Here is a 22,612-nt window from a genome sequence, read left to right as displayed (position 1 = left end):
TAGTTTAATTACTTGTAATTAATTTGGCATGCGATACTGTTTTGTCGATCGGCAATATTTTATACATTGCTACGCGTTTAAATGTCACCTCGATTGCGTCAGTATCTTTTTCATCCAGTATTGTTAACGATACCACCCTACGCCACCCTCTGATATCGCCGGCTCGTCTCACACGCATAATACGACATTATCAGTGATATTTTTACAAGGTCACACAGGAAATACTTGAGTCATTACGCCGGAAAATTCAAGATTCTTTCGCGCCTCTCGCAATAAAAATTCGCCTAATGATCACATGGATGAACGCGCGTGGTTGATCCTACCTCCGGTATATCGCGCTTTTCTCCTCTATTCCCGATCCTATTACCGTCTATCGGAAGACGGTAGATTACGATTTACCATTCGGACACTCCGGGTGCGGCAACGCGTGCTTCGTGGCTTAGGAACTGGTTTTCCAGCCGTTACTCGCGACCCGCCGTCACGTATCGCGTAAAATAAACGCACCAGCGGGATATTGCGTTTATGGCAGAAATCGGCGGGCACGCACGCGCGTATATAATACGGGCGTATCAACTATCTCGCATCGCTCTCGCTGTCAGAAAAGCCTCGGAGTTGCCCGTCTCTGAAAGAAACTGATGCGAACTCCGCGTACCGGGCGTAAACTAATAATAGCTCTGCGAACAAAGCTGATTGAATAAATTATTGAACAAGAACGTGGATGAAAATGTTACGAAACACTTACGCGTGGGATGTATCATTTCTTATCCAATATCTAAAGGTATGATATCGCTGTTTTAATATTCTACGTATCATCGTTCATTTTCGTGTCTTAGCTTCATTATTGTTGTACACGCGATGTAATGAATTATTCCAGAACGTGTTTCTATGTACAATATAATTCAATAAAATAATAAGCTTTTTCGAACATTCTGTCACGTAGAATAGAAAATTTAGAACGCGACGATGTACGTATTTGCTTTAAACGCTCGGCTTTGTAAATTAAATGTATTTGTCAATTTTTTTTTTGTTTTTCATTCCCTCCTGAGAAGGTTAATTGAAATGTTCTTCTCGCGAGCAGAGAGAAACAAGCGCGGTTGCTCGATAGAGCGATCGATCGATCTTTCGACGCGCATTAGCGGAGCGTGAAACACGCGACTCGGCGGGGACGAAATGAAATTGAATGAACCGGCGCGCTCGCTTGCGTAAGCTTACGCGTAGCGCCTCGAGTAAATGGTTACGCGCGGGAAAAAAAAGAGAGGAAAAAAAGAGACGGAGAGAGAGAGAGAGAGTGAGAACCACGATCGCGTTATGCCGGTTTCGCAAGAATCGCGACGCGGGAAAAACGCACACGATCTCATTATCGTACGCAAGCGATCATTTTCTCCGCGATAAAAAGGCACCTTGCGAGAGAGAGAGAGAGAGAGAGCGAAGGCACCGGCGATCCAGATGTTTCAACGATTAAAGAGTCGGCCGCTTTAACGCTTTGCGTTCAACGCGCGTACAAGCGTGTTATAAGAGCGGCGAGGGGGGGGGGGGGGGTGTATCGCGGATAATAATGTGCCGGCGCGTGCACATCTAGCGCCGATCGATTATCCTCGAACGCCGATCGGCGCCGTTTGACTCGGCCGGCCGATGCGGCGTCGATTGCGAATGAGCACGAATCGAGAGATAATTATAGCAATTTCGTGATGAAATCGCCCGTGGCGGAAAAGTATCGGCGCTGCGCGTAAGGATTATGCGACAGTCGCTCGCATCGTCGAACCCTTATCGATGTTGAATTATTTCATGCTGATCGTTTACTTGTTTTTACTGTGTAGTTTCTTTTTTAATCGTTTGTCTTCGTATAATTATTTATTTACGAATAAATAATATTTTTTAACTAATTTTACTAGCTTGTTAAAGAGTGTTAAACTACAATGGTAGCTATTATTTTATTATATAACGAATAAGGATTATACACATAATATCTCCATAAACCAATTTGCGATCGAGTAACTGACAAGTGGATAAAATTGGACATTCTCGGCTAGCTAGTGAAGATTCTTTAAAATATGCTCCGATCTGCCCTAAGAGGATCACACGGCGGCTAAGTCAACAGTCTCCCTCGTCATTTCTCTCGCGATAACACACACGTACACCCGAAATTAAGTATGTAAAATCCAGCGGTGCGCTTAAATATTCCAGGCGAAATTTATTACGAAAACAGGATAGCGGCGCGCGAAAAGAGGAAGAGAGAGAGAGAGCTCGATGGTGTCAGGTTAACAAAGAGCGACCGACGTTTTAATTGGAATCGAAGTAATACAGGGCAACTCTCTCGTTCTCGGGATATCTAACCCGAGTGTGCGCCGTGACCGTTCGGTCCAAACTCGCCTTCGTAATCGGTTACAATGTGTTTCCAGGATTTCTGCGCTCGGCCTGACGTTGATCCGGCCGGAAACACGCCAGCCACGAAGAGAGAGAGAGAGAGAGAACCGCTTATCGCGAGCGCAAGCGACAGCTCCATTAACGCTCACCGCGGGAATCCGCGAGAGCGGTTCTCTCGCGAGTCCCTCCGTCTCACCCCGTTTCGAAAACGATATTGAAGAAAGTCGTTTTGTTTATTTTCTTCTCTGCACCCGCAATCCCTCATCCCGCCGTATCGTAACTCCGTGAAGGTCCGCGAACGATACGCACAACAGCGTGTAACGTTCGTGGAATATAGGATGGATAATTGAAGACGGAATGTCTGGAACGTGTTAACTGTCAAATTAAGAAATCTTTCAGTCTTACGAGAATGATCTCGCGAGGATGTACTATTATCCGACGCGCTAATAACATGTCGAATAGCGGCAAAGTAAGACAGGTGCTAGAACTCTTCGCAGATAGCGGTTGTAATAAACGAATAAAAATCCAACGGAGATATATACAACATTAATGTAATGTCTCTTTAATTTTCTTACAGCGCTTTACAGTTCCCGGCTGAATCGAGAAGCTTGAAAATTATTAAACGCGTTGATAAAAATATAATTGTCAATTGATAAAATTGAATATTTAAGAATATATCGAGTGACGAATTTTTCTATATTCAAAGTAACGCGATGAAATGCGCAGAATTATATTAATAAAAAAAAAAAAAAAAAAAAAAAAAAAATCTATATGTCTCGGTTCTTATATACTGATTATATTATTTGTATTGACGTTACGCTTACGGGGTGCCTTTTAATTTTCGCCCTCTTCAATTTAAAATTTTGCCCGAAGAGAAGTTTCGGACCTTGTTTGACTCCGCTCTCGCGACTCAAAGAGTGACGCGTGCATTATAAAAGACGAAACGGCAATAAAATGATAAAACCAATTTCGCGGCGCGTCCACTTAACCCGTTCCCTTGGAACAAAGGAGGCAGCCCCTCGTCTCTCGGTAGCGTCAATCTCGCGGGCCGAAAATCGCATTACTGACGCTGGCAGAGAAAGCAATCTCTGCCGTCGCCGGCGCTCTCTCGGAAGGAGAACGTCCGCGGATATAAAATATGCCGGAAGGAGGATCCGCTTTTACCGCGTCCCGTCGTCGTCGACCCTTTTGCGCGCTCGAAATATCCCCCCCCCCTTCCCAAAAGTCATCACCTCGTAGACGCCGACGCTCTCGCCGGAAGAGACGAGAGTGGTTTTAAGACCGGTATATGTGGGGTTTCCTCTCGTCGAGATCCGCGATAATCTTGACTCTGCGTTCGTTACATTGTTCGCAAGATTATAATCGATATAGTCCTCGACAAAAAATTGAATCGATTTATCGGTTTATATCTTTTTTTAAATTTAATTAAATATTTCTGGAGTTTAAGAATTTGGAGTAATAAAATGAATATTATAAACGATTTTCTGTAAGAAAGTCTTGACACATTGACTCACATCGAAAAGGGAAGCTGTTGCGACAAATAAAATTATATAAGGCTGGAAAGAAATTAAGATAAGATTTGCGAATGACGATCTTGTCTTAAAATCACGCGTTAACTGTGTTGTGTCATTTCTACTATCCAATTGTCTCTTTCACGGCGCTAACACGGCGTGGTGGTATATAGTTAAACGCTAAAAATAAAGTCTTGTATTATATTACATTATCGAATATCACTTTGCGTTGTCATAATACAATGTATCTTCACGGTAACGTACGAAAAAAATCTCTTCGAGCTTTCGAAAGAAACAACTTCCACGTGAAAGGGATACGGGGCGGAAAACGCGTGGGGTACGCGCGTAGAAACCGGCGGGGAAGACCCGAGGCGCAACATCTGACATTTGGTTACTGACATTTTCACCCCGGGGTTGACGGCGGGCAACCCTTTGGCGTTGCCCGCGCTCGATCACTCCATTGTCTTCGACCGGCGCGCTCGTTTCATGCCCGCGTCAACGCTTCATTATGGGGGCCCGGGGAGGGCCAACGGATCGCCGAGAGGATTGGGGGAGGAGGGGAGAAGGATAGGGGGGGAGACACAACCGAGTCCGGTCGAGTTGGCTTCTATAGCCCACGTGCCCGTCACATTGTCTATCCCAAGAATACATTACGCGCCCACGCGATCGCGCCTGGCACGCGGCTCTCTCGAACGGGGAGAGAGTATCTCTCGCCGACCTCGCCGACGTCGCTCGGGCCAGGCCTATCGATATCCGCGATCGCGATCGAGGCGCGATGAGTACGTCGAGCGTGTCGATGAACGTGCGTATGGATAATGCGTAACGCCGCCGCCCCCGTAAACTTGGACTGTGCGCGATTTCGACGCGTATTCGTGTATCTTGGGTTTTTTTTTTTTTTTCCCGATGAATCCTCGCGAGAGAAGCTCGAAGGACGAAATGTTATCTTGTAGAAATGTATCTCTTTATATAGCAAGGATTAAAGCCGATACAATTTCAATGAATTTATTGCGAATAAGTAGTGTGGAATAGATGTATTGTATCTCTCTCTCTCTCTATTAATTATGAATTAAGTGCAACTTTTCCATTATTGCTCCAATTCATAATTATAATTTGCATAAAATTTGCAACTTTAATTTAAAATAATTCTATTATCTTTTTTTAAATTAGAATTTTTTCCAAAATTAAAGTCGCGAGTCCCTATCATCGAAGATATTATAATAGATACTTATAATACTCGTTTATGTTGCGACATCAATAATTGGAATCGTATTTACAGCTTCGCAATAAACCACGTTGCAAAATTGAAACTACACGTTCACCGAATAAATCACTTTAATTAAAAGGACCTAATTGAAAATGAACGATGGTATTATGGCAAGGGTCAGCGAAAGAGAGAAGGAGACAAAGAGAGGCAAACGCGCGGGTGTAAGGTCGCGTTTGAAGCTCCGCAAGAGCTGGACGCCGAGTAAAACTCTGTTGGAAGGTAATCGATGCAAAGTTGCCGTGGTCGAGCGAGGTCGAGACGGCTTCGTTGCATCGTCGTATAGCTTAGTTTACTCCACCACCATTACCGAAAGTGCAATGTTGCGGGCCAACGCGGGTAAACGCGCCGACACGCATGCACGCCACGCGGCGCAATTAATTACCGCGTAAAGTCGCGCGCGCGCGCGCGCCACCCGATTAATTGCAGCGGCCGGCGATCGGCGACGAGCGCATAATTGACATTGTTGCCGCATTGTTTACGTTGCCCGCTGAATTTATCAATAGGTTCCTATGTGTGCACGCGGCGCGGTATTCTGCCCGGCGCGACCGACCACCCTCGCCTTTCGCCGCCAGCAGGCAGGATGATTTCAGGCATCCTCGAATCGCGCGTCTAGAGCGAGACCGATTCAATTTTGATAAAATTAAATTTTCCATTCTGTATCCACGATAAAGTAAGCTCGATATTTATTCGTAAGTTTGTTCGACAGAAGCATGACGAGAAACGACGGTTTATTTGGTTTTAATTGCTCATTTAAAAACGATACATTTCTAGAAATAGTCACTTTCATTCAGCATTTTATCGAGATAGTAAAAAATATGATAAATTATAATATAATAGAAATAATATTATATAATAGAAATTTTTTTTTTTTCTGATTAATAAAACTCATACGAGATTTTGAAGATTTTTTTAATGACTCTTTATGCTGTTGAAACTTTTATCCTTTTTTAGTTTAATGTTATCGAAATCAATTGATACTTCTCACACGTCAGCATTGATCCGTATTCATATTGTATGTTTGGCCTTAGATACGATTATCTCAAGCTAAGCCTTTTCTTTACGCGATTAATGTGCATATGTTATATCAACGTGAATTAGAATTGGACAGAGAGCTATGCATAAATAAATGTACAGTACCATTATCCTTTCTTGTCATCCCGCGGGTCTCGAATTACGTAATTCCGTCCGACATTGGAATCGACGTTGCGCTAATCGTCGTCGTCGTCGTCGTCGTTGCGGTCGACCTTACGCAAAATACGCGAGAAAAGCGACCTTCCGTTAATCCCTATCTTTGCCGGCGACCCTCGTGTTCGGGATTTAATCGTACAGTGGTTCTCCGTATTCTGGAATAGCATAACGGGTGTCTCGACTTCAGAAACAGCTTCTTTAATTGTGAGAATTAACAAGAAACAGATTTATAAAAAAACATAAATTATTCAACGTATGAAGAAATTAATTACATGTTTGTACAATATTGTAAATCATGATTTAATTATGATTTTTAATCTAGAATAATCTAAATACGAAGCGCGTTTGTTTTTTTTTGTTTATTTAATAATTTATTTTTAAAATATATGAAATTATCGTACGATTTGACATTTATTGTACAATCTGACATATGTAACTGTATTTTCAATTTTGCATATGACATTTTTTAATCTTCTTTCCAAGTTAAAAAAAAAAAAAGTGTAAAGACTTTATATTCTCTTATATGAAAGAAACAATAGATTATATGAGACATTTAATTAGCAGTTAGTTTTGTTAGAGAGAACTTGATTACTAAAGTTTATTAAAATTATAAAAATTAAATCAATATTATTGTAGTAAAATTAAAACTTCAAATCATCTCGTTGTTATTTTTATAAATCTGATAAATATATTGGTTTTATGGAACAGCGACATGACAGTGGAGCTTGTCCTTGACGAAAATAACAAACGCGAGACACGAAACGAGCGAGGAAAGGGCGCGAAAGAGCGAGATCGGAGGCCGCGAATCCTCTCAGACGGATTATGACACGTAGAAAGTTCACGACCTTTTGTAGTCTGGCGCTACCCTCTTCGGCCTCGTCCGACGATGGTAATCCTCTAACCAGGCCGTTACGCCTGTTGTTGACATTTAGCCCCGGGCGCTCTCGAAACCGGTCCGCGATCTCTCGCGACCCGGGGAAGGGACGAAGGGAGGAAAGGTGCTTTTTCTAGACATACGGAACGCGACATGTCGCGCGCATCCCGGCGCAACTTTCGCGAGAGAAGGAGCGTCGATGGGAATAAAAAGTTGACCTTCGTAGCACCTGCCTGCCGGGGATCTACCTGCCCGTGCGAATCGTGACGCGCGGGGAAGGGAACGGAAGAGAGAACCGAGATACTCGGGGGCCCGTTGAATGGGGCGCGCGAGACCCGAAAGGGCCCGCGGCGCGCGACTACCCGAACGGCGTAATGGGATTGGCATTGTCGGCCATTAACATGACAATACGGATCCTAAACGGGACGCTTGTACGTACATACGGGCCACCTATGGGATATGTATTCCGGTTAAACGCGCGTTGTCCCCGATGCGTAGCATCGATAGGGATTAGAGAAAGGGAGAGAGAGGGATGTCTCTAAATACACGCGGTGTTGTTATGATAATTATCGCGCGCAGCCCCGCCGTGCGTGTACGCGGCGCTCATTATTCACGAGAGGAGGCGGCTCCTCACAATATTGTGATATCCGATACAGCGTGGTAAGCGCGATGCGCAGGGAACCGAGTGTGCTATGACACTTCCGTTCATCATCAGCATTGTCGATCTGAGGTTCATGTTTACGATATATGACGGTGTGTGTCTCAAGTTGTATTAGCTACTTGAAAAACGCAAATATAGACAATGTGTATATCTTAGAAATTTCAATTACGTCACATATATGGTAAACACATATATAAATAACATATGTCACATATAAATAATATATTTAAAAACAATCTTTCCCTAAAGAAATCTTTTAAAATCAATGTATATATATATTTTTTTTTTTTTTTTAATTTCAGAAGATAAATTTTTTCGGGTCGAAAAAAATTTCAGCTACACTTACTTTTTAATACAGTTTCGGTATCTCGACTTATAAACAGCGATATTATTAAACATTTTCGATAACGTATTATTATACGAGTGTAGAAAACGAGTGGGACGACCGCCGAGAGAAAGGAAGTGAGCTGGATGTTACGATGAGACGTCACGAGCGTATCGCGCCAAGCGGCCAACAATCACGAGCGATGAAGGGCGAGACTTTAATTAGCCGTTCGCGTCGCGTAATTACGACATTTTCGATTCGACATTTTACGAGCGAAATGGTCCTTCCTCCCTTTCTCCGTGAAGTCTGGCCGCGTCCCTTTATGCCCTCCCACGATATCCCGTAAAGCCGTCGTCCGCCGTCTATTACCTTGAGCAGCCTCTACGAGGAAGCGCGAGGCGCCGCGACATACATCAAAAGCGTGATTATTACCATCGTAGAGGCACTTTTACAGACGTCGAATAAGTCACGATGGCCGTCCGCGAAACGATTAACGCTTCGATTCCTCAAAGCCCGAATACTGAAGCGAAACGCTGCTTAAATCGTCCAATGAATTATTATCAGGGTTGGGATGTAACGCGTTACTTGTAACGCCGTTACCGTTACAGTTACTTTTTTTCGGTAACTGTAACGGTAATGGCGTTACAAATTTTATTTCTAACGGAAAAAGTAACTTCGTTACATTTTTCGGTAACGAGTAACGAATTTAACAGTTACTTTTATCGTTACTTTTTTCAAATTTTTTGATTTATTTAAGATATTATTCTTGCTATTGTGCGTGATAAAATTTTTATCTTAACCGTAAAGCCGTAAGCAAATCGACCAATTAGCATTCTTATTATGTTGTAATCTCATTTACTACCAGTTCTAAGTACCTTGCAACGAAAATTAGAAAATCTCAATAAATCTGACCTTATAGATTGCCATTCATTAGTTGAAGCTATTCAGCAAGGTTTAAATAAAAGGTAACTTATTAATTTGATTAATACATATGTTATTTAATTTTAAATAAGGATTTAATTGAAAAATATTATTTTATTTTAAACTATTGATTCAAAAGTATTAATTTCAATAAAACAAACAATGTCGCTTAATTTACTATATTTGATTTTAGATTTCTTACAATATTTGAAACAAAAGAATTAATAATAGCAGCATGTTTACATCCAAAATTTAAGTTAAACTGGTTAACCGGAGAAAAAAGAAAACGCGCTGAAAATTACTTGGAGGATTTATTGGGAATCCGATCAACTGAAAATTCTTCAAAAGCTGGAAAATCTGACGATCGCGATGATTTTTTCATTTTTGAGCAAAAAACGGTGCAAAATGAATCTGAACAAGAAGAATTGCAACGGTTTTTAAAATCAAATAATTGTAATATAGAAATGTTAAACGACTATCCAAAACTTAAAAAACTTTTTAATAAATATAATACAGCTCTATCAAGCAGTGCATCTGTAGAAAAAATGTTTAGCATCGGTGGCTCTGTATTAACACTACAAAGAGGGCATTTAAATGATGATACTATGGAGCAACAAATTTTATTAAAAATTAATAAAGAATTTCGATAAAATTTAATCATTTATTTTGTAATAAACCTTGAATGAAATCTTGCTTACAATTTTTTAAAAGTTTTTCTTATGCAAAATAATTTATTAGTTTGTATTGTAAAAAAGTAACGGAAATTGTAACGACTCGTTACTTTTTAGTAACTGTAACGGTAACGAGTTACTTTTTAAAATTAGTAACGAGTAACGGTAACAAGTTACTTTTTAGAAAAAATAACGGTAACTGTAACGAGTTACTTTTATAAAGTAACTTTCCCAACCCTGATTATTATAACGTGCGAATTAAAGCAACACGAATCGTCGATCATGTAATATACGAGATTTCGAACATATAATTTTCAACGATCCTTATTATTCGGGATGCAGCTGTGTCATTGCACGCGACACGATCGACCAGCGAGCCTTGACAATTGACAAGCGTATTAAGGTCTCGTGCTCGTTGGAGCGCCGGGTATCCTCCTTTTAGGCGTGCTTATTAACGCATCTGTTAGCACCCATCCGTGGAGCCTCTCTCTCTCTCTCTCTCTCTCTCTCTCTCTCTCTCTCTCTCTCTCTCTCTCTCTCTCTCTCTCTCTCACTCAATTAGCCGACCATATAATTATCGCCTCTTCGCGTCTTTCCTTCTGGCGCTTTTCTTCGTTACATCTTATCTTGGCCTGTCGCGGCACGTGTCCGAGAAAACGCGAACAAACGCTTCTTCTCGAAGCTGAAGGTACTGAAAAGTTCTGGCTGTCGATATATTTGTTTCAGTGGTTGAAGAAATAAATATCCATGTGATAATATATGTGTCTTGTGACATGTAAGGAGATATATTTTAAAAGATTATTGACGATAAAATAGGGCGACGAACCTCCATCTTTTTATCGTTATCATTAAGCGCGGAATCTTATCGCGTAAAAAAAAATATATGACGTTCAAGTATTTAAATCTGATATCTAAAATATAAATAATAACTAATAAATTAAATAATAATTCTAGAATTTTTCTTATTATATGTATAATTATAATTTAATATCATAAAAAAATTTCAATCATAAAAAAATATAAAGTTATATATATATATAAGAACAATATAATTAAACATAAATTATATAAATTCCAATCCTAGTTAAACTTTATGCGACGATATTGATATTCTTGTCTATTCGTCAACCATCTGCGACTGATTAGCACGTGTAATAACTTTTCTCTCGAATGATTTCTAATCTTTCATCCTTTGTAACATCTCGCAGGGAATTCGCCATCGCGCTGATTTCACGATGGTTCTTGATCATTCGCGCGTAAAGGATTTATGCTCGCAATTTGCGGGAGAATCGCAAGCGCTCGTAACACTACTCGCTCTGCGCGAAACAGAGAGAGAGAGAGAGAGAGAGAGAGAGAAGATCCTTTCGCGCGCGATTCCGCAACTCGCAGCGCGATAAAGCGACCGGCTTTTCTTCTGCGTCGCGACCGCGAGATAGAAGCCATTAATGTAAGTCACCTGTTACAAGACGCGCGGGGTTAAGCGCGGTAAATTATATGTTGTGTCACGTCGCACACGCGCTCGTATTCCCTATCTGCCGTAATCGCGGAGAAGTTATCGAGTACGCAATGGACGATCGTAATGAATCTTTTCTCGTCGCGTCGCGTCGCGTCCTCCTCGCTTATTATCACGACGCGTCTTGTCGACGCATATTCCTCCGTTATCTATCAAGATCATTCTTGTGTAAAGTTTAACAAGCATGAGAGAAAACAGTTATACGGATAAAAGGAAATTTCATAGATATTTCATTATCGCTTCGAAGAGAATTTCTTTATAATATTTTTAATAATATTTCACATTAAACGTTCTTTTATTATAATTATTATTATTTTAGTCATTATATATTACTTTGTTGTGTGTGTTTATGATTTTAAGGATCTGTTTACTTTATAGCCTAGATTCTATCTAGCATATAATTTATTCGCCACATCCAAGTTTTATATTTTTAGTTTCACTGAGAAAAAGAAATGAGAACTGTAGTTTGATATATATATATATATATATATATATATATATATATGTGTGTGTGTGTGTGTGTGTGTGTACAAGATAAAAGTTGAAAGAGATGGATATTATTCTTGATTTTTTGCTCAGAGATGATCTTGATCATCTCTGAAAGTTATGCGCGTCGTAGGCTTCAAAGTATGTTTGCCTTTACTAACGGATGTTGGATTCATTTTTATTGAAGAATTATTTTTCGCCTAGAATCATCGGAGATAAAAATAATAGTAAAAAGTCTTCAGTTAGTAAAAGAATAGAGATCATAACGAGGGAGAGATCAAAAAACTTGTAATATAACGTCAGAAGCGAAGAAAGGAAACGGATAATAGTCGATCGACATATATAAGGTGTCTAGTTTCCGCTGTTTTCGAACTGTCGATAAGACCGTCTTGCAAAATTCAAAAATTTTTCACTTTAAATTGATATAGAAATTTTTAATTGTTGCCAAAAGGAGAGTAAAATTAAATTTAAAAGCATATATATTTCATTTCCTTTTTATGCATCTCATAAGTTACGTAAGATTGAAAAATGTTTTTTATATTAAACATTTATAGTAAAAAGTAAAAAAAAATTTACTTTTAAATGCGATCAGTTTTTTTTTTTAAATAATTATTTTAAAAAAGATTTAGTTAATTTCTTTATCTACTCTCACATTTTATTTACCGAATTGCTCTAAATATGTGTACGTGTACCGTGTATTAAGCAATATACGGATTACACAGTCCCTCTCGTAAGTCGTCTCGATAAGAACTGGACACTGTATACAAAAGGGCAGAACGCAATCAGGAGAGCGAGAGCAAGTAAGGCTGATGAGAGGCTTCGCGGGGATTCTTCCATGCCCTTCGGAAATGTCATATAGCTGTCGGGTGCCGTGGAGGCAATATTTCACGCCGGTAGGTCCCCCCCCCCTCCCACCCCTCGGTTCCCCCCTCGCGACTCGTCCCCTCTCTCTCCTGGGCCTCACCTCCCGGGCGTCATCTCCTCCCCGTCACCGGTACTTTTGAAGGAGTTTTTACGGAGTCTCTCGATCTTTAATCACAGCTCGACCTTCCATTGTCAGTGACGTCACCTCCGACTCCGGGAAGGGTGCTCGGGGGATGCTTTGTGTCGGGCCACGCTGATCCCTCTCCGCGTCATTTGTCTCCGGACGCCTTATTTGTACGCGCTTATAGAGAGAACGAGATGGAAGATGGAGAGAGAAAATCTCCGTGATTCCACGCGACGCGACTTTCGCGCGACGGAAAGGGAGAAAGAGGGGTCGGACAGGGCCCGGGGACAAGATTCCACCGTTCCCGGTCGCGCATATCGATATGTATATTCCTGCGAGAAACGCGCGTCGCGCGACGTCGACGCCGAGGACTTTTGCTGAACGAGCGATTTCTCGCGGTCTTACGTACCCTCCTTTCCGCGCGGTCACCTTTTTTATCCTCTCGACGATCTACTCCCGCTAGGGCGGATTACAACGAGATATAGGTATATCTACGTACCCTAGGGATTATCCTGTCGATCGGCGATCATTTCCGTCTCGATTGTAATATCGGGACAACATCAGCTCAATCTTACGAATGAAGCTACTTATTAACTACTTCGGAAATTACTTATCTTTCAGTTATCTTAAATTTTAAAAACAATGAAAAAAAAAAAAATTCAAGTACAAGTGTGAATTAATCAAAAGTCGTTTGTTTCGAAAAATTATATTAATATCTAAGATTATATAAAAATGTTGAAAAAATTAATTATAAAAAAGAGGAAACCAATATTTCCCTAATTCAAAGCTAATAAAAACGAATAGATTCTTTCCGAAATGATATTATCAATTCAAGAAATAAAAAAATACTAAATTACAAGTTTTCAAGTCCTCAAAAAATTTCCGAGACAATATATAATGATTATATGTCAAACGTGCCGCAATTATAACCACAGTATTAGAGTCATAGGGCTGACGACATCACGTGTCTCCCCGGCGAGAATTAAGACTATTAAGGCAGGGAATAATACTGGATCTAGCCGGTACATACTGGAAAACAGTGGGCAACTCGAGTGTCTGATATTAATTTCGACGGAGGGAGAGAGAGAGAGAGAGAGAGAACAACGTGCGATCGCGTGATAGAAAATGACTGACAAATATATTCGGCAATCAAGAAGTAACGCAAAGCAAGTTTTATTAAACCGATCCGCGATCTTATCTATTTTACGAAAAGCTGATTTGCTCCATAATTCCGTGTGCCTTTCTACTCGAGACGCTCTACGATCTAATAATCTCTTGCCGTTGCAAAAACGTCGAGCGAAGCTACCAGGCAATTGATTCAATATCGCGCTATGCAAGATTTGCAATATCGATAAATCGCTAGCCGTCGAATTTCAATCGATCGAAAGCGACATGCACGAGGGTGGCACGGGGGGAACGGGGGGGGGGGGGAGGCTTCGATGGCGCGTGTCTTCATCAACGATAGCATATAAGATGGCAATGGAACTTGGGAGCCCTACCGCGGAAGATTGGTCACAATTTACGATGGTGCTCGGTCAACGAGGCGCCACAGCATTTAGCGGTTAACGCGTGCAACGAGAGAGAGAGAGAGAGAGAGAGAGAGAAATGACACGAGAAGGAAACCAGAGACGCCACTCAGCACGGCATTATTCGAACTGATGTGGTGAATTGGCGCTGACGACATCGTGTAGAGCCAATCCGACAGTTTGTTTATTGGCGTTGGCGGATTCCTCGCGGTCTCTCCCGTTCAATTGAGTCCTCGTCGATCGAGATTGATACGGGTGTACGCGGCTGATCGCGTCCGGATTTTCGTCGATCAGCGCGTCATTTGTGACGTGAAGCTTTTCTTTTGATTATTTTGACATTTAGTTTCCAAAAGCTGCAACGAAACATTTTTTGAATTATTTATTTATCATTTATCCGTTAGATTGTTTAATAATCTAGCTTACCTGGTCACATATAATTTTTAGATTTCATATTTATCCATAATCTGATATTTTTACGAATTCTTACGTCGCCTTCTTTTACGATTACGTGGATGCGACGAGAAAAAAATCTATCGAATAATTTAGAATAGAGAGAAAATTGGCGTAAAATCAATTTTTACTCGAGAAATAGTTCATGTGCATTTATAAATCATTCGCGTAAAATTAATACCTGTGGCGTAAATCGTGTTCCCTGAAAAAAAAAAAAAAAACGCAAGCTATAATGAAAGATCCTGTTAAGATCTCGGTAAGACACAAATTTCCTCGAGCGCTCGACAATAATATGCAAACAAGTATCAGTCGCAAGCGTAAATAGCAAATTACATAAATAAATGAATGAATGCATTTAGGTATAACATGCATTAACATGCGTTAAAATTAAGTGAGCAAATCGTTATCTATCGATCAAATTATCGGATATTATCTTATAATAATAAGTGCAGATTAAACCCTTATTAAATAGATATACCAATTTTGTGATTTCAATATGGACTTAGAAAGAAAGAGGGAAAATATATGTCTTCGATAAATATTGCTGCAATCTTTTTCAATTAGACGGACATTCTTCTAATTTATCCAATTATCAAAACGATCAACAATTTGTGATAAAGCTGATATATAAATAATTTACAATTTATTAATAAGTTTCCATCTCTCAATAAATAGAATAATAATTTTAATTTATTATTATACATATAAAATAATGAAAAATAGAGACACGCGTGTCACTTTTGCCCATCTCTCAGAAATTTAATTATATTATCCTTCGTCACGCGACGTACACATACACAGAGGCAGTTGTAAAATCAATGGTCATTCACTGTGGCGGTGTCCGGTCGTTCGCTGCTCCTACCTATCTATTCCAATAATTGGGGCAAACTTTGCGGTTTCGGTCGCGGAGTGCAATTTCGTTCGTTCCCGCGCATCGTTTCCGTGCGACGTCGTCGCGCAGACATCGTCGCACGGAAATGCAAATGCGCGAGAATCGCATTATTTCCCTACGTATTGGCGTAATAGCCCATTATGCGCACGTGGTTCACGCCACAAAGGAATCTGGCGTCTGTGGCGCGTTTATGTACGCGCCGCGTGCCTTGCCTTGCCGAGGATCGCGCGTAACGAGAAACGACAATGTATCTCCTCCCGTCCTATACGCAGAGTTCGCAAAAAGGAGTCCCCCAACCCCCTCGACACACTCGCCCGGCTCTTCCATCATCGGTACCCCCGTCGATTTATACGCCCGTGGATAGATACGATTTTTCACGCACACGCACGCACGCACGCCTCCCGATAAAGCGATTCGTCATAGTACGCGCAGTACTCGTTTTACGGAAAAACGCAAATGATGAGACGGATGCCTTAATACGCGCGTGGCGAGCGTCGCGCGCGGGAGAGACGAGCATCTCGAGATGCTAATAACCGACCAATGTAATTTAAAATTCGTTTAGAGACGCAAAGATATATAAATTAATTACATTGTAGATTAAAAATTACTTGTTTAAACGAGATAATATTTTTACGTGAATGAAAAAAAAAAAAAAAAAAAAATCTGTTACCCGCAAATAAATTCAGCTTTAATTAATTTTATTTAGATTACAGTTGGATTTAAAGATAAGGTAATATCGTTGTCGCGGTACACCCGGTATATTCGGGGCTACAACTATACGCGCCATTTCTCTCTGCCCCCCTGCACGAACGAGAGACTTGATTTTCTACGCGAAACAATGGCGCAGTTTCACGAGGAGGAGCCCCGAAGTGAGCAGATGGTCCACATGATTAGTCTGACATTTGCACTATCTCCGGATGGCACGTGCATTCCAATGTAGATTTCAGTTTCATCTGCCCAAAGGCGATTTTCGTTGCAACCCTATGAGAGTCTTAATCCTCGCGTCGACGAAATGACGAATCACACCTGTAGCACGATCCGAGTATGACGACATTGATCTAAATCGTTTCTTCTTATTTACATAGTAATATTAATATTGATAGTAATCGCATTTTAAGATGCTCGAATTTGTCAATTAACCGATCATAATTAATTACATTTTCTCTTTTCTGTTTATTATAATTTCATGATAAAAGACAAAGAATCGGATAAGTCAGCTCTTGGACTTGACCAAAATAAGAATATCCGTATATTTTTTTAAATTAAATAACGCTATTTAATTAACGCTAATTGATGCCGATAATTTCGATTTAGCGGATAAAAACGCCCTTGCAAGAACATTTCCGTTTGACCGCTCGCCCATCATCTTCGCGGTAGATTACGTTTAATTTCTTCTTCTTTTTTTCTCTTTCTCTCTCCTCTGTTTCCGCTCCTTCATAATCGCGCGGCGGCCGTTCTATTCTATATCGCTAGAGAGGGAATTCTCCGGCTCGCTAATCATCGCCTTAGTTAATGGGTAACAACGATAATTAGCCCGATAATAAAGCGTAGGTGCTTCTTCTTCGCGCGTAGATTAAACGGCAACAGTTATCGCCCGCCGCGCGTATCGAGAAACTCGCTTCGCCTAACGAAGAGATCGTTCGGAGCGGAAAAACTGAGATTTTCTACCATCGGCTAGAAACACGAACGAGAGATTAAGGTCAAGGCGCGAGAGAATGTGCTAAGCTTCTTATGACGTATATCTGCAGGGTAGTTCAATGTTCACAGACATAAATGATTTTACTTCACAACTCTGATTCATCTTTTCACTCCATTTGCTTTTATCAGCATCATAATATCTCACGGCTATGTTTCTTTTTTTATCTGTCTATTTGTAACGCCTTAAAAGTCATTATAATATAAGATATATATACTGATGGAAGAAATGTACAATATATAAATCTAGTTATAATTCTCTTGGATGATCAAATATTGAAGATTAATTATAAGCTGGAAGATGATCAAATATCATATCGTGTGGAAGCTAAAGAGAAATATAAAGGATGCTTATCGTGAAAAGTCACATCACAGAATCCCTACGTTGATTTAACAATTACTACTTACTGATAGACGAAAATAATTTTCTTTTCACAATACGATTAAACATCCTTCTCTTTTGTTTTTTTTTCGTTGCAGACGCTTGCGGTCTTTCGGACGTGGCGCATATCGAGTCTCTTCAGGAGAAGTCGCAGTGCGCGCTGGAGGAATACTGTCGGTCCCAATATCCGAATCAGCCGACGAGGTTCGGGAAGCTTTTGCTGCGACTACCATCGCTGCGGACGGTCTCGTCGCAGGTGATCGAGCAGCTCTTCTTCGTGCGGCTGGTGGGTAAGACGCCGATCGAGACTCTCATCAGGGACATGCTGCTGAGCGGTAACAGCTTCAACTGGCCCTACATGCCGTCTACGATGTGACACTCTATCTGGCGGCAGCTAGCTTCCGCATAATATTACAGCTCGAGCGGTGACGTCGCGGCGCCCCTCGACGATTCGCAGACCCGATTCACGCGCGAGTAAAAACGATTGAGCGATGCCTCGTCTCTCCGTCGTCGATCGTAAAATTAATCGATCGAAATCGCAAATCCGCGTGCTAGCGAACGTCATTCTCTCATATCAATGCCATTATTAATCCGGTTAGGTATTCGTGACGTTTCGACTTTGATTTGACGCGACGATGATGACCGTATGAAGTCTCGTTGTTCCTTGTCATCGGTGTCTGTTACACTCGCGTTTCGTTAAATCGGTATTCGCGAGAAATCGAGATATCCAGTCAGAATTAACGGCTTTTGTACACAAAACGAGGAATGAGGAAAGAAGAGAGAGAGAGAGAGAGAGAGAGAGAGAGAGAGAGAGAGAGAGAGAGAGAGTCAAGCGAGAATTAAGCGCAGTCATTAATGAACTTGGACGAAGGGTGGGATAGAATAACGCGCGCGAAGCGAGAGAAGAAGGGTGGACGTTGTCTTGTTCGTCGGAGGCAAGGAAATCTCGGAGACGAGCAGGGGGAAAGGCGAGAAAGGAAAGAATAAAGAGAGAAAAGGCGTAATAAAGATGTCGCTCATTCAGAGAATCACGGAGGCGCCGAGTAGCCCGACAACGTCCAGGAACGTCCACTGGGCGTTAAAACTTGGTGCTCGCTAAAGTGATCGAGGGAAAGATTTTATACGTGTAAGGAGCTTGTTGTTGCGTGTGTGTATGCGTATGCGAGTGAAAGGGTGAAAAATAGATAGTGATCAAGAGAGAGAGAGAGAGAGAGAGAGAGAGAGAGAGAGAGAGAGAATGAAAGACGCGAGGGAAGGATGGGGGAGAGGGGAGGGGAGAAATAGATAGATAGACAAGTGTTTTGTTGTATGGCAAGGAATGAAGGAACGAGAGGGAGGAAGAAGAGAGACGAGCGTGGCGTGAAGAAGTCATAAATTAGCATTTATAATCAACGATGAGGGAGAGAGCTGGTGGATCTCCCATCGCTATCTCGAATCAATCCTCGCGTCGAGTACTCGCTATTAGTCGAGTCATGCCATAGGCCTTAGTCATTCGTCTTGACGCCTCTTCTACGAGGCTGCGCGCTCTCCAAGTCCGTAACCCGTAAAACATTCTTTCGGAAATATCCCCTTTGGTCTGGAGACGACGCTAACTCTTGCACGTGCATCGCAGATCTAAACTCCACGACGCTTCGCTTTCGTCGAACTCTTTTGATGACCTTCAAGAATTATAGCCGGCAAGATGTGCTTTTATCTCGGTTGTTCTCGCGCAGCCCCAATCCTTGAATTATTATATGATCTTCTTAGAATTCTGGATATTTAATTTTGTCCTCTATAAGAATTTTTTAAATATCATTCATGTAAATTTTTTTTTCGGATTAGTGCAAAACACAATATGCACTTTAAAAATGACAATTTTCATCTTGCTTGAGAAAAATATCGTTCCCGGAATTGCTGAAAATCTCTGTAGAATTTTAATGTTACAAAATGTGATAATCTAAAAGAGAGAGCTATCTATATCCACACGTGTATATCTTTAATTAAAAATAAATTTTATTATTGGCAAGTTGGCAAAAAATTATTTTTTTGATTAGCGTACTATAATCTTAATACGAAAATAATTTTGGATAACGCTATAAGAAGAATTATCCTCCTTTTTCCCCACGATATTTTGCGTTATTTCTTTTTTTTTTTTTTTTATTCGCTCATGATTGAATATGTCTTTATGATACAATCCGATCATTCTTATTAATTACGAATTAAAGACGTGTATTTTACTTTGGGAGTTCTTCGAGCGACTCGTTAAATTCACATCGTTTTACTCTTAAAATTGTAATTTTTACAAAGGCCACGATACATGATACGTTATCGAAGTTTATCCTCTTTCTCTATTTAAAAATAAAAATATTGTACAAATTCTCTCTCTTGTGTATAGTACTTAGATAGGAGTAAGGAGAATCGGGCTTCATCGGCATACCCGGTATTTTAGCGAATCGACTTTATTAATATAAAAGAAAAACGATTGTTTGTTGTAAGTATATATAGAATATAAAGAACGAAGCGTTGCGTCTTAAGGCGTGAAATCACAAAAGAAACTTATGAAAAATCCGTGCGTCATAAATTAATGTTCTTTACGTTGGCGCGTGAGCGGTGGTATTTGTAACAGCGCGGCGTTTGTGCGAGTAGCGTTTAACGCGAACGATAATATTTAATTGTACATCGTATTAGACTTACGGAGGTGATTTCGATGTCTCGCGAAGGCGATCATTTTCGAGGAGAAAATTTCGAGAGAGAGAGTAGCAGCGAGCGATGGCGAAACCCCACACGCGACGCACAATTTGAATGACAATACCGCGCGATATCACACACACCCACATACACATACACATATAAAAACAGCCAATATTATATAGCTTGTAAATACGATATTTTTATCTTGGGTTACTTAAGAGCGTGTACGTGACGAGATAACTCGAGACTGCGATATCGAGAGTCCGTCTCTGTATGCCAGTGCCATTGCGCGTCGCATCATCGTATCGCCATTAATCCCGATCGATAATCCGGGGCTTGGTGGTCTCGAAATAAAAATTCCCACCAAAATTCAGAGGTAACACGCCGCGGAGAGGAGGAGGTGAGTCGAGGCTATTTTGTTGCATTGAAATGTTTAAACGACCCGAGCGAACTCTCTTCCAATTTACGAGCAAACTGCGCGAAAATTCTATTGTTACTACTTGCAAAAGTACTGACACGTCGAGTTATTAAACCGTGATTGTTAATAGACTAGAAACTTTAACGAGATGATGCCGGTGATTTATTGAATTGTATAAATAAGCGATAGTTTGACACGTTACGTCCCTTCCGGTTTATAAAATGTATTATTAGACGGAAATTTTTCGCTTCATTTGAAAGTGTCGGATGAAAAAGGATATAGAATTAACATTTGCGAATAGCGATTTATTTAAGCTGCTCAGCATGTAAAGCGCTATTAAAATTTCGGACCGAGAGAATCGTGAAGATACAAATTACTAATTATTAATTTTATTTTATATTAATAAATATATATTTATTTTATTAAATTATATAAATTGTATATTATTATTTGTTGTTTTCGCAATTAAATTAATATAACTTTTTAAAAGGAGAGAATTTTTATATTTTAGATACCTTTGTAAATCCACTATTATTTACACGCGAGTTTTACTTTTTCAGGCAAAATTCATGTAATATGATTAAATAATATTCTTTTTTTAATTCTTCCAAAGATGTTTTGTCAAACTTATTATTATTCTACGTAGTAAGGGAATAAGTAGAAAACACAATTTTTCCGAACCTCTTGACTTAAGTCGAAAAATATTTGAGTTTGGGATGGAACGGGTTAAAGTCGAGACACGACGCTACCGAGATATATCGAGATATATTTTTTATTAAAATATGAAGAATATTCGATATTGTTCGTGTATGCGTGTGTCGCTTAGAGTCTCCGATAGATAAAGATAAGTGTAACTGTGAGTTGAATATGCGTGAAATGAGGACGGCGCGGCGAGATGTGCGTGTGTATTTCAATGCGTGTACAATATGTGTATTTTATGCGTATGGAAAAATAAGCGAGTGAAAGAAAATGAGCGTGTGAGACAGAGAGAGAGAGAGAGAGAGAGAGAGCGAGATCGCAAAATAATGTGATATATGTACGTCAAAATTAAAAAATCCGATTTTTCGAGACGGTGCTTTTTCTATCTTATAAATAATGTACAATATATTGTATACACAACTCGGCGCGTTGTATAGGGTTGTTTAATGATATTAAGAGAAAATATTTGAATACTATACGTTATATAGTAAATGTGGCAATGTCGAGCTAGTTACTTAGTGAAACACTTTTTTTTTTTTTTTTTTAAGGGTATATGGGATATTTCTAATATTTTTAAGCAGCGGTCATTCTCCTTACAGGAAATTCTGCGATTGGGTTTCCTCGAGCGGGATCCAATTAACGAAACTATTTCGCTTGCGGGGGGATATGTGTGTGTACTGTATTTCAAAATTAATGTACACTTTTGAAAATTGTTAAAAAATAGATATCACATTATTTTCATCTTATACTTATTTTTTTTTTTTTTTTTTTTTTTTTTTTTTTTTAGTTTCGCGCGATCAGACTTCACGCATAATATATAATTGAATGTGGAGAGTTATATATATATATATATATTTTTTTTTTAAATTCAGAAATAAAATTCTCATAAAATTTTTAAAAAAAGTCATGTTATTTTAGAAATATAAAAGCGCGGTATATATATATTATATAAAAAAATATCGATTCGAAGCAAAGAAGAGAGAAAACGATCACTATTATACATCGAGTACTTAAATACTTAGTGTCGAGTGTGTGATATCACATTTATACTACTCTATATTTTACTTATCTTCGTTTATTGAATACTTTTTCACATTGATTGTTAAAATATCGA

General features: G+C 39.9%; 1 protein-coding gene across 3 annotated transcripts in view; it reads left to right on the top strand.

Annotated features, from left to right (window-relative positions):
• The window catches only part of Svp (steroid receptor seven-up, isoforms B/C), a 197,527-nt gene extending 175,168 nt beyond the window's left edge, over positions 1–22,359 (top strand). For all 3 annotated transcript variants that reach the window (XM_070297039.1, XM_070297037.1, XM_070297038.1), the window contains one exon: positions 17,810–22,359. In XM_070297039.1, coding sequence (XP_070153140.1) covers positions 17,810–18,087 — 278 coding nt within the window. In that variant the 3' untranslated portion in view covers positions 18,088–22,359. The remainder of the gene's footprint in view (positions 1–17,809) is intronic.
• Positions 22,360–22,612: the final 253 nt, after the last annotated feature.

The sequence above is a fragment of the Polyergus mexicanus genome, unplaced genomic scaffold (assembly GCF_030449975.1).
Source record: "Polyergus mexicanus isolate NDT 795.1 unplaced genomic scaffold, iyPolMexi1.0 SCAF_6, whole genome shotgun sequence".
Classification (NCBI taxonomy): Eukaryota; Metazoa; Arthropoda; class Insecta; order Hymenoptera; family Formicidae; genus Polyergus; species Polyergus mexicanus.
The sequence above is the reverse complement of the archived record's forward strand: the minus strand, read 5'-3'. Positions and strand labels throughout refer to the sequence as shown.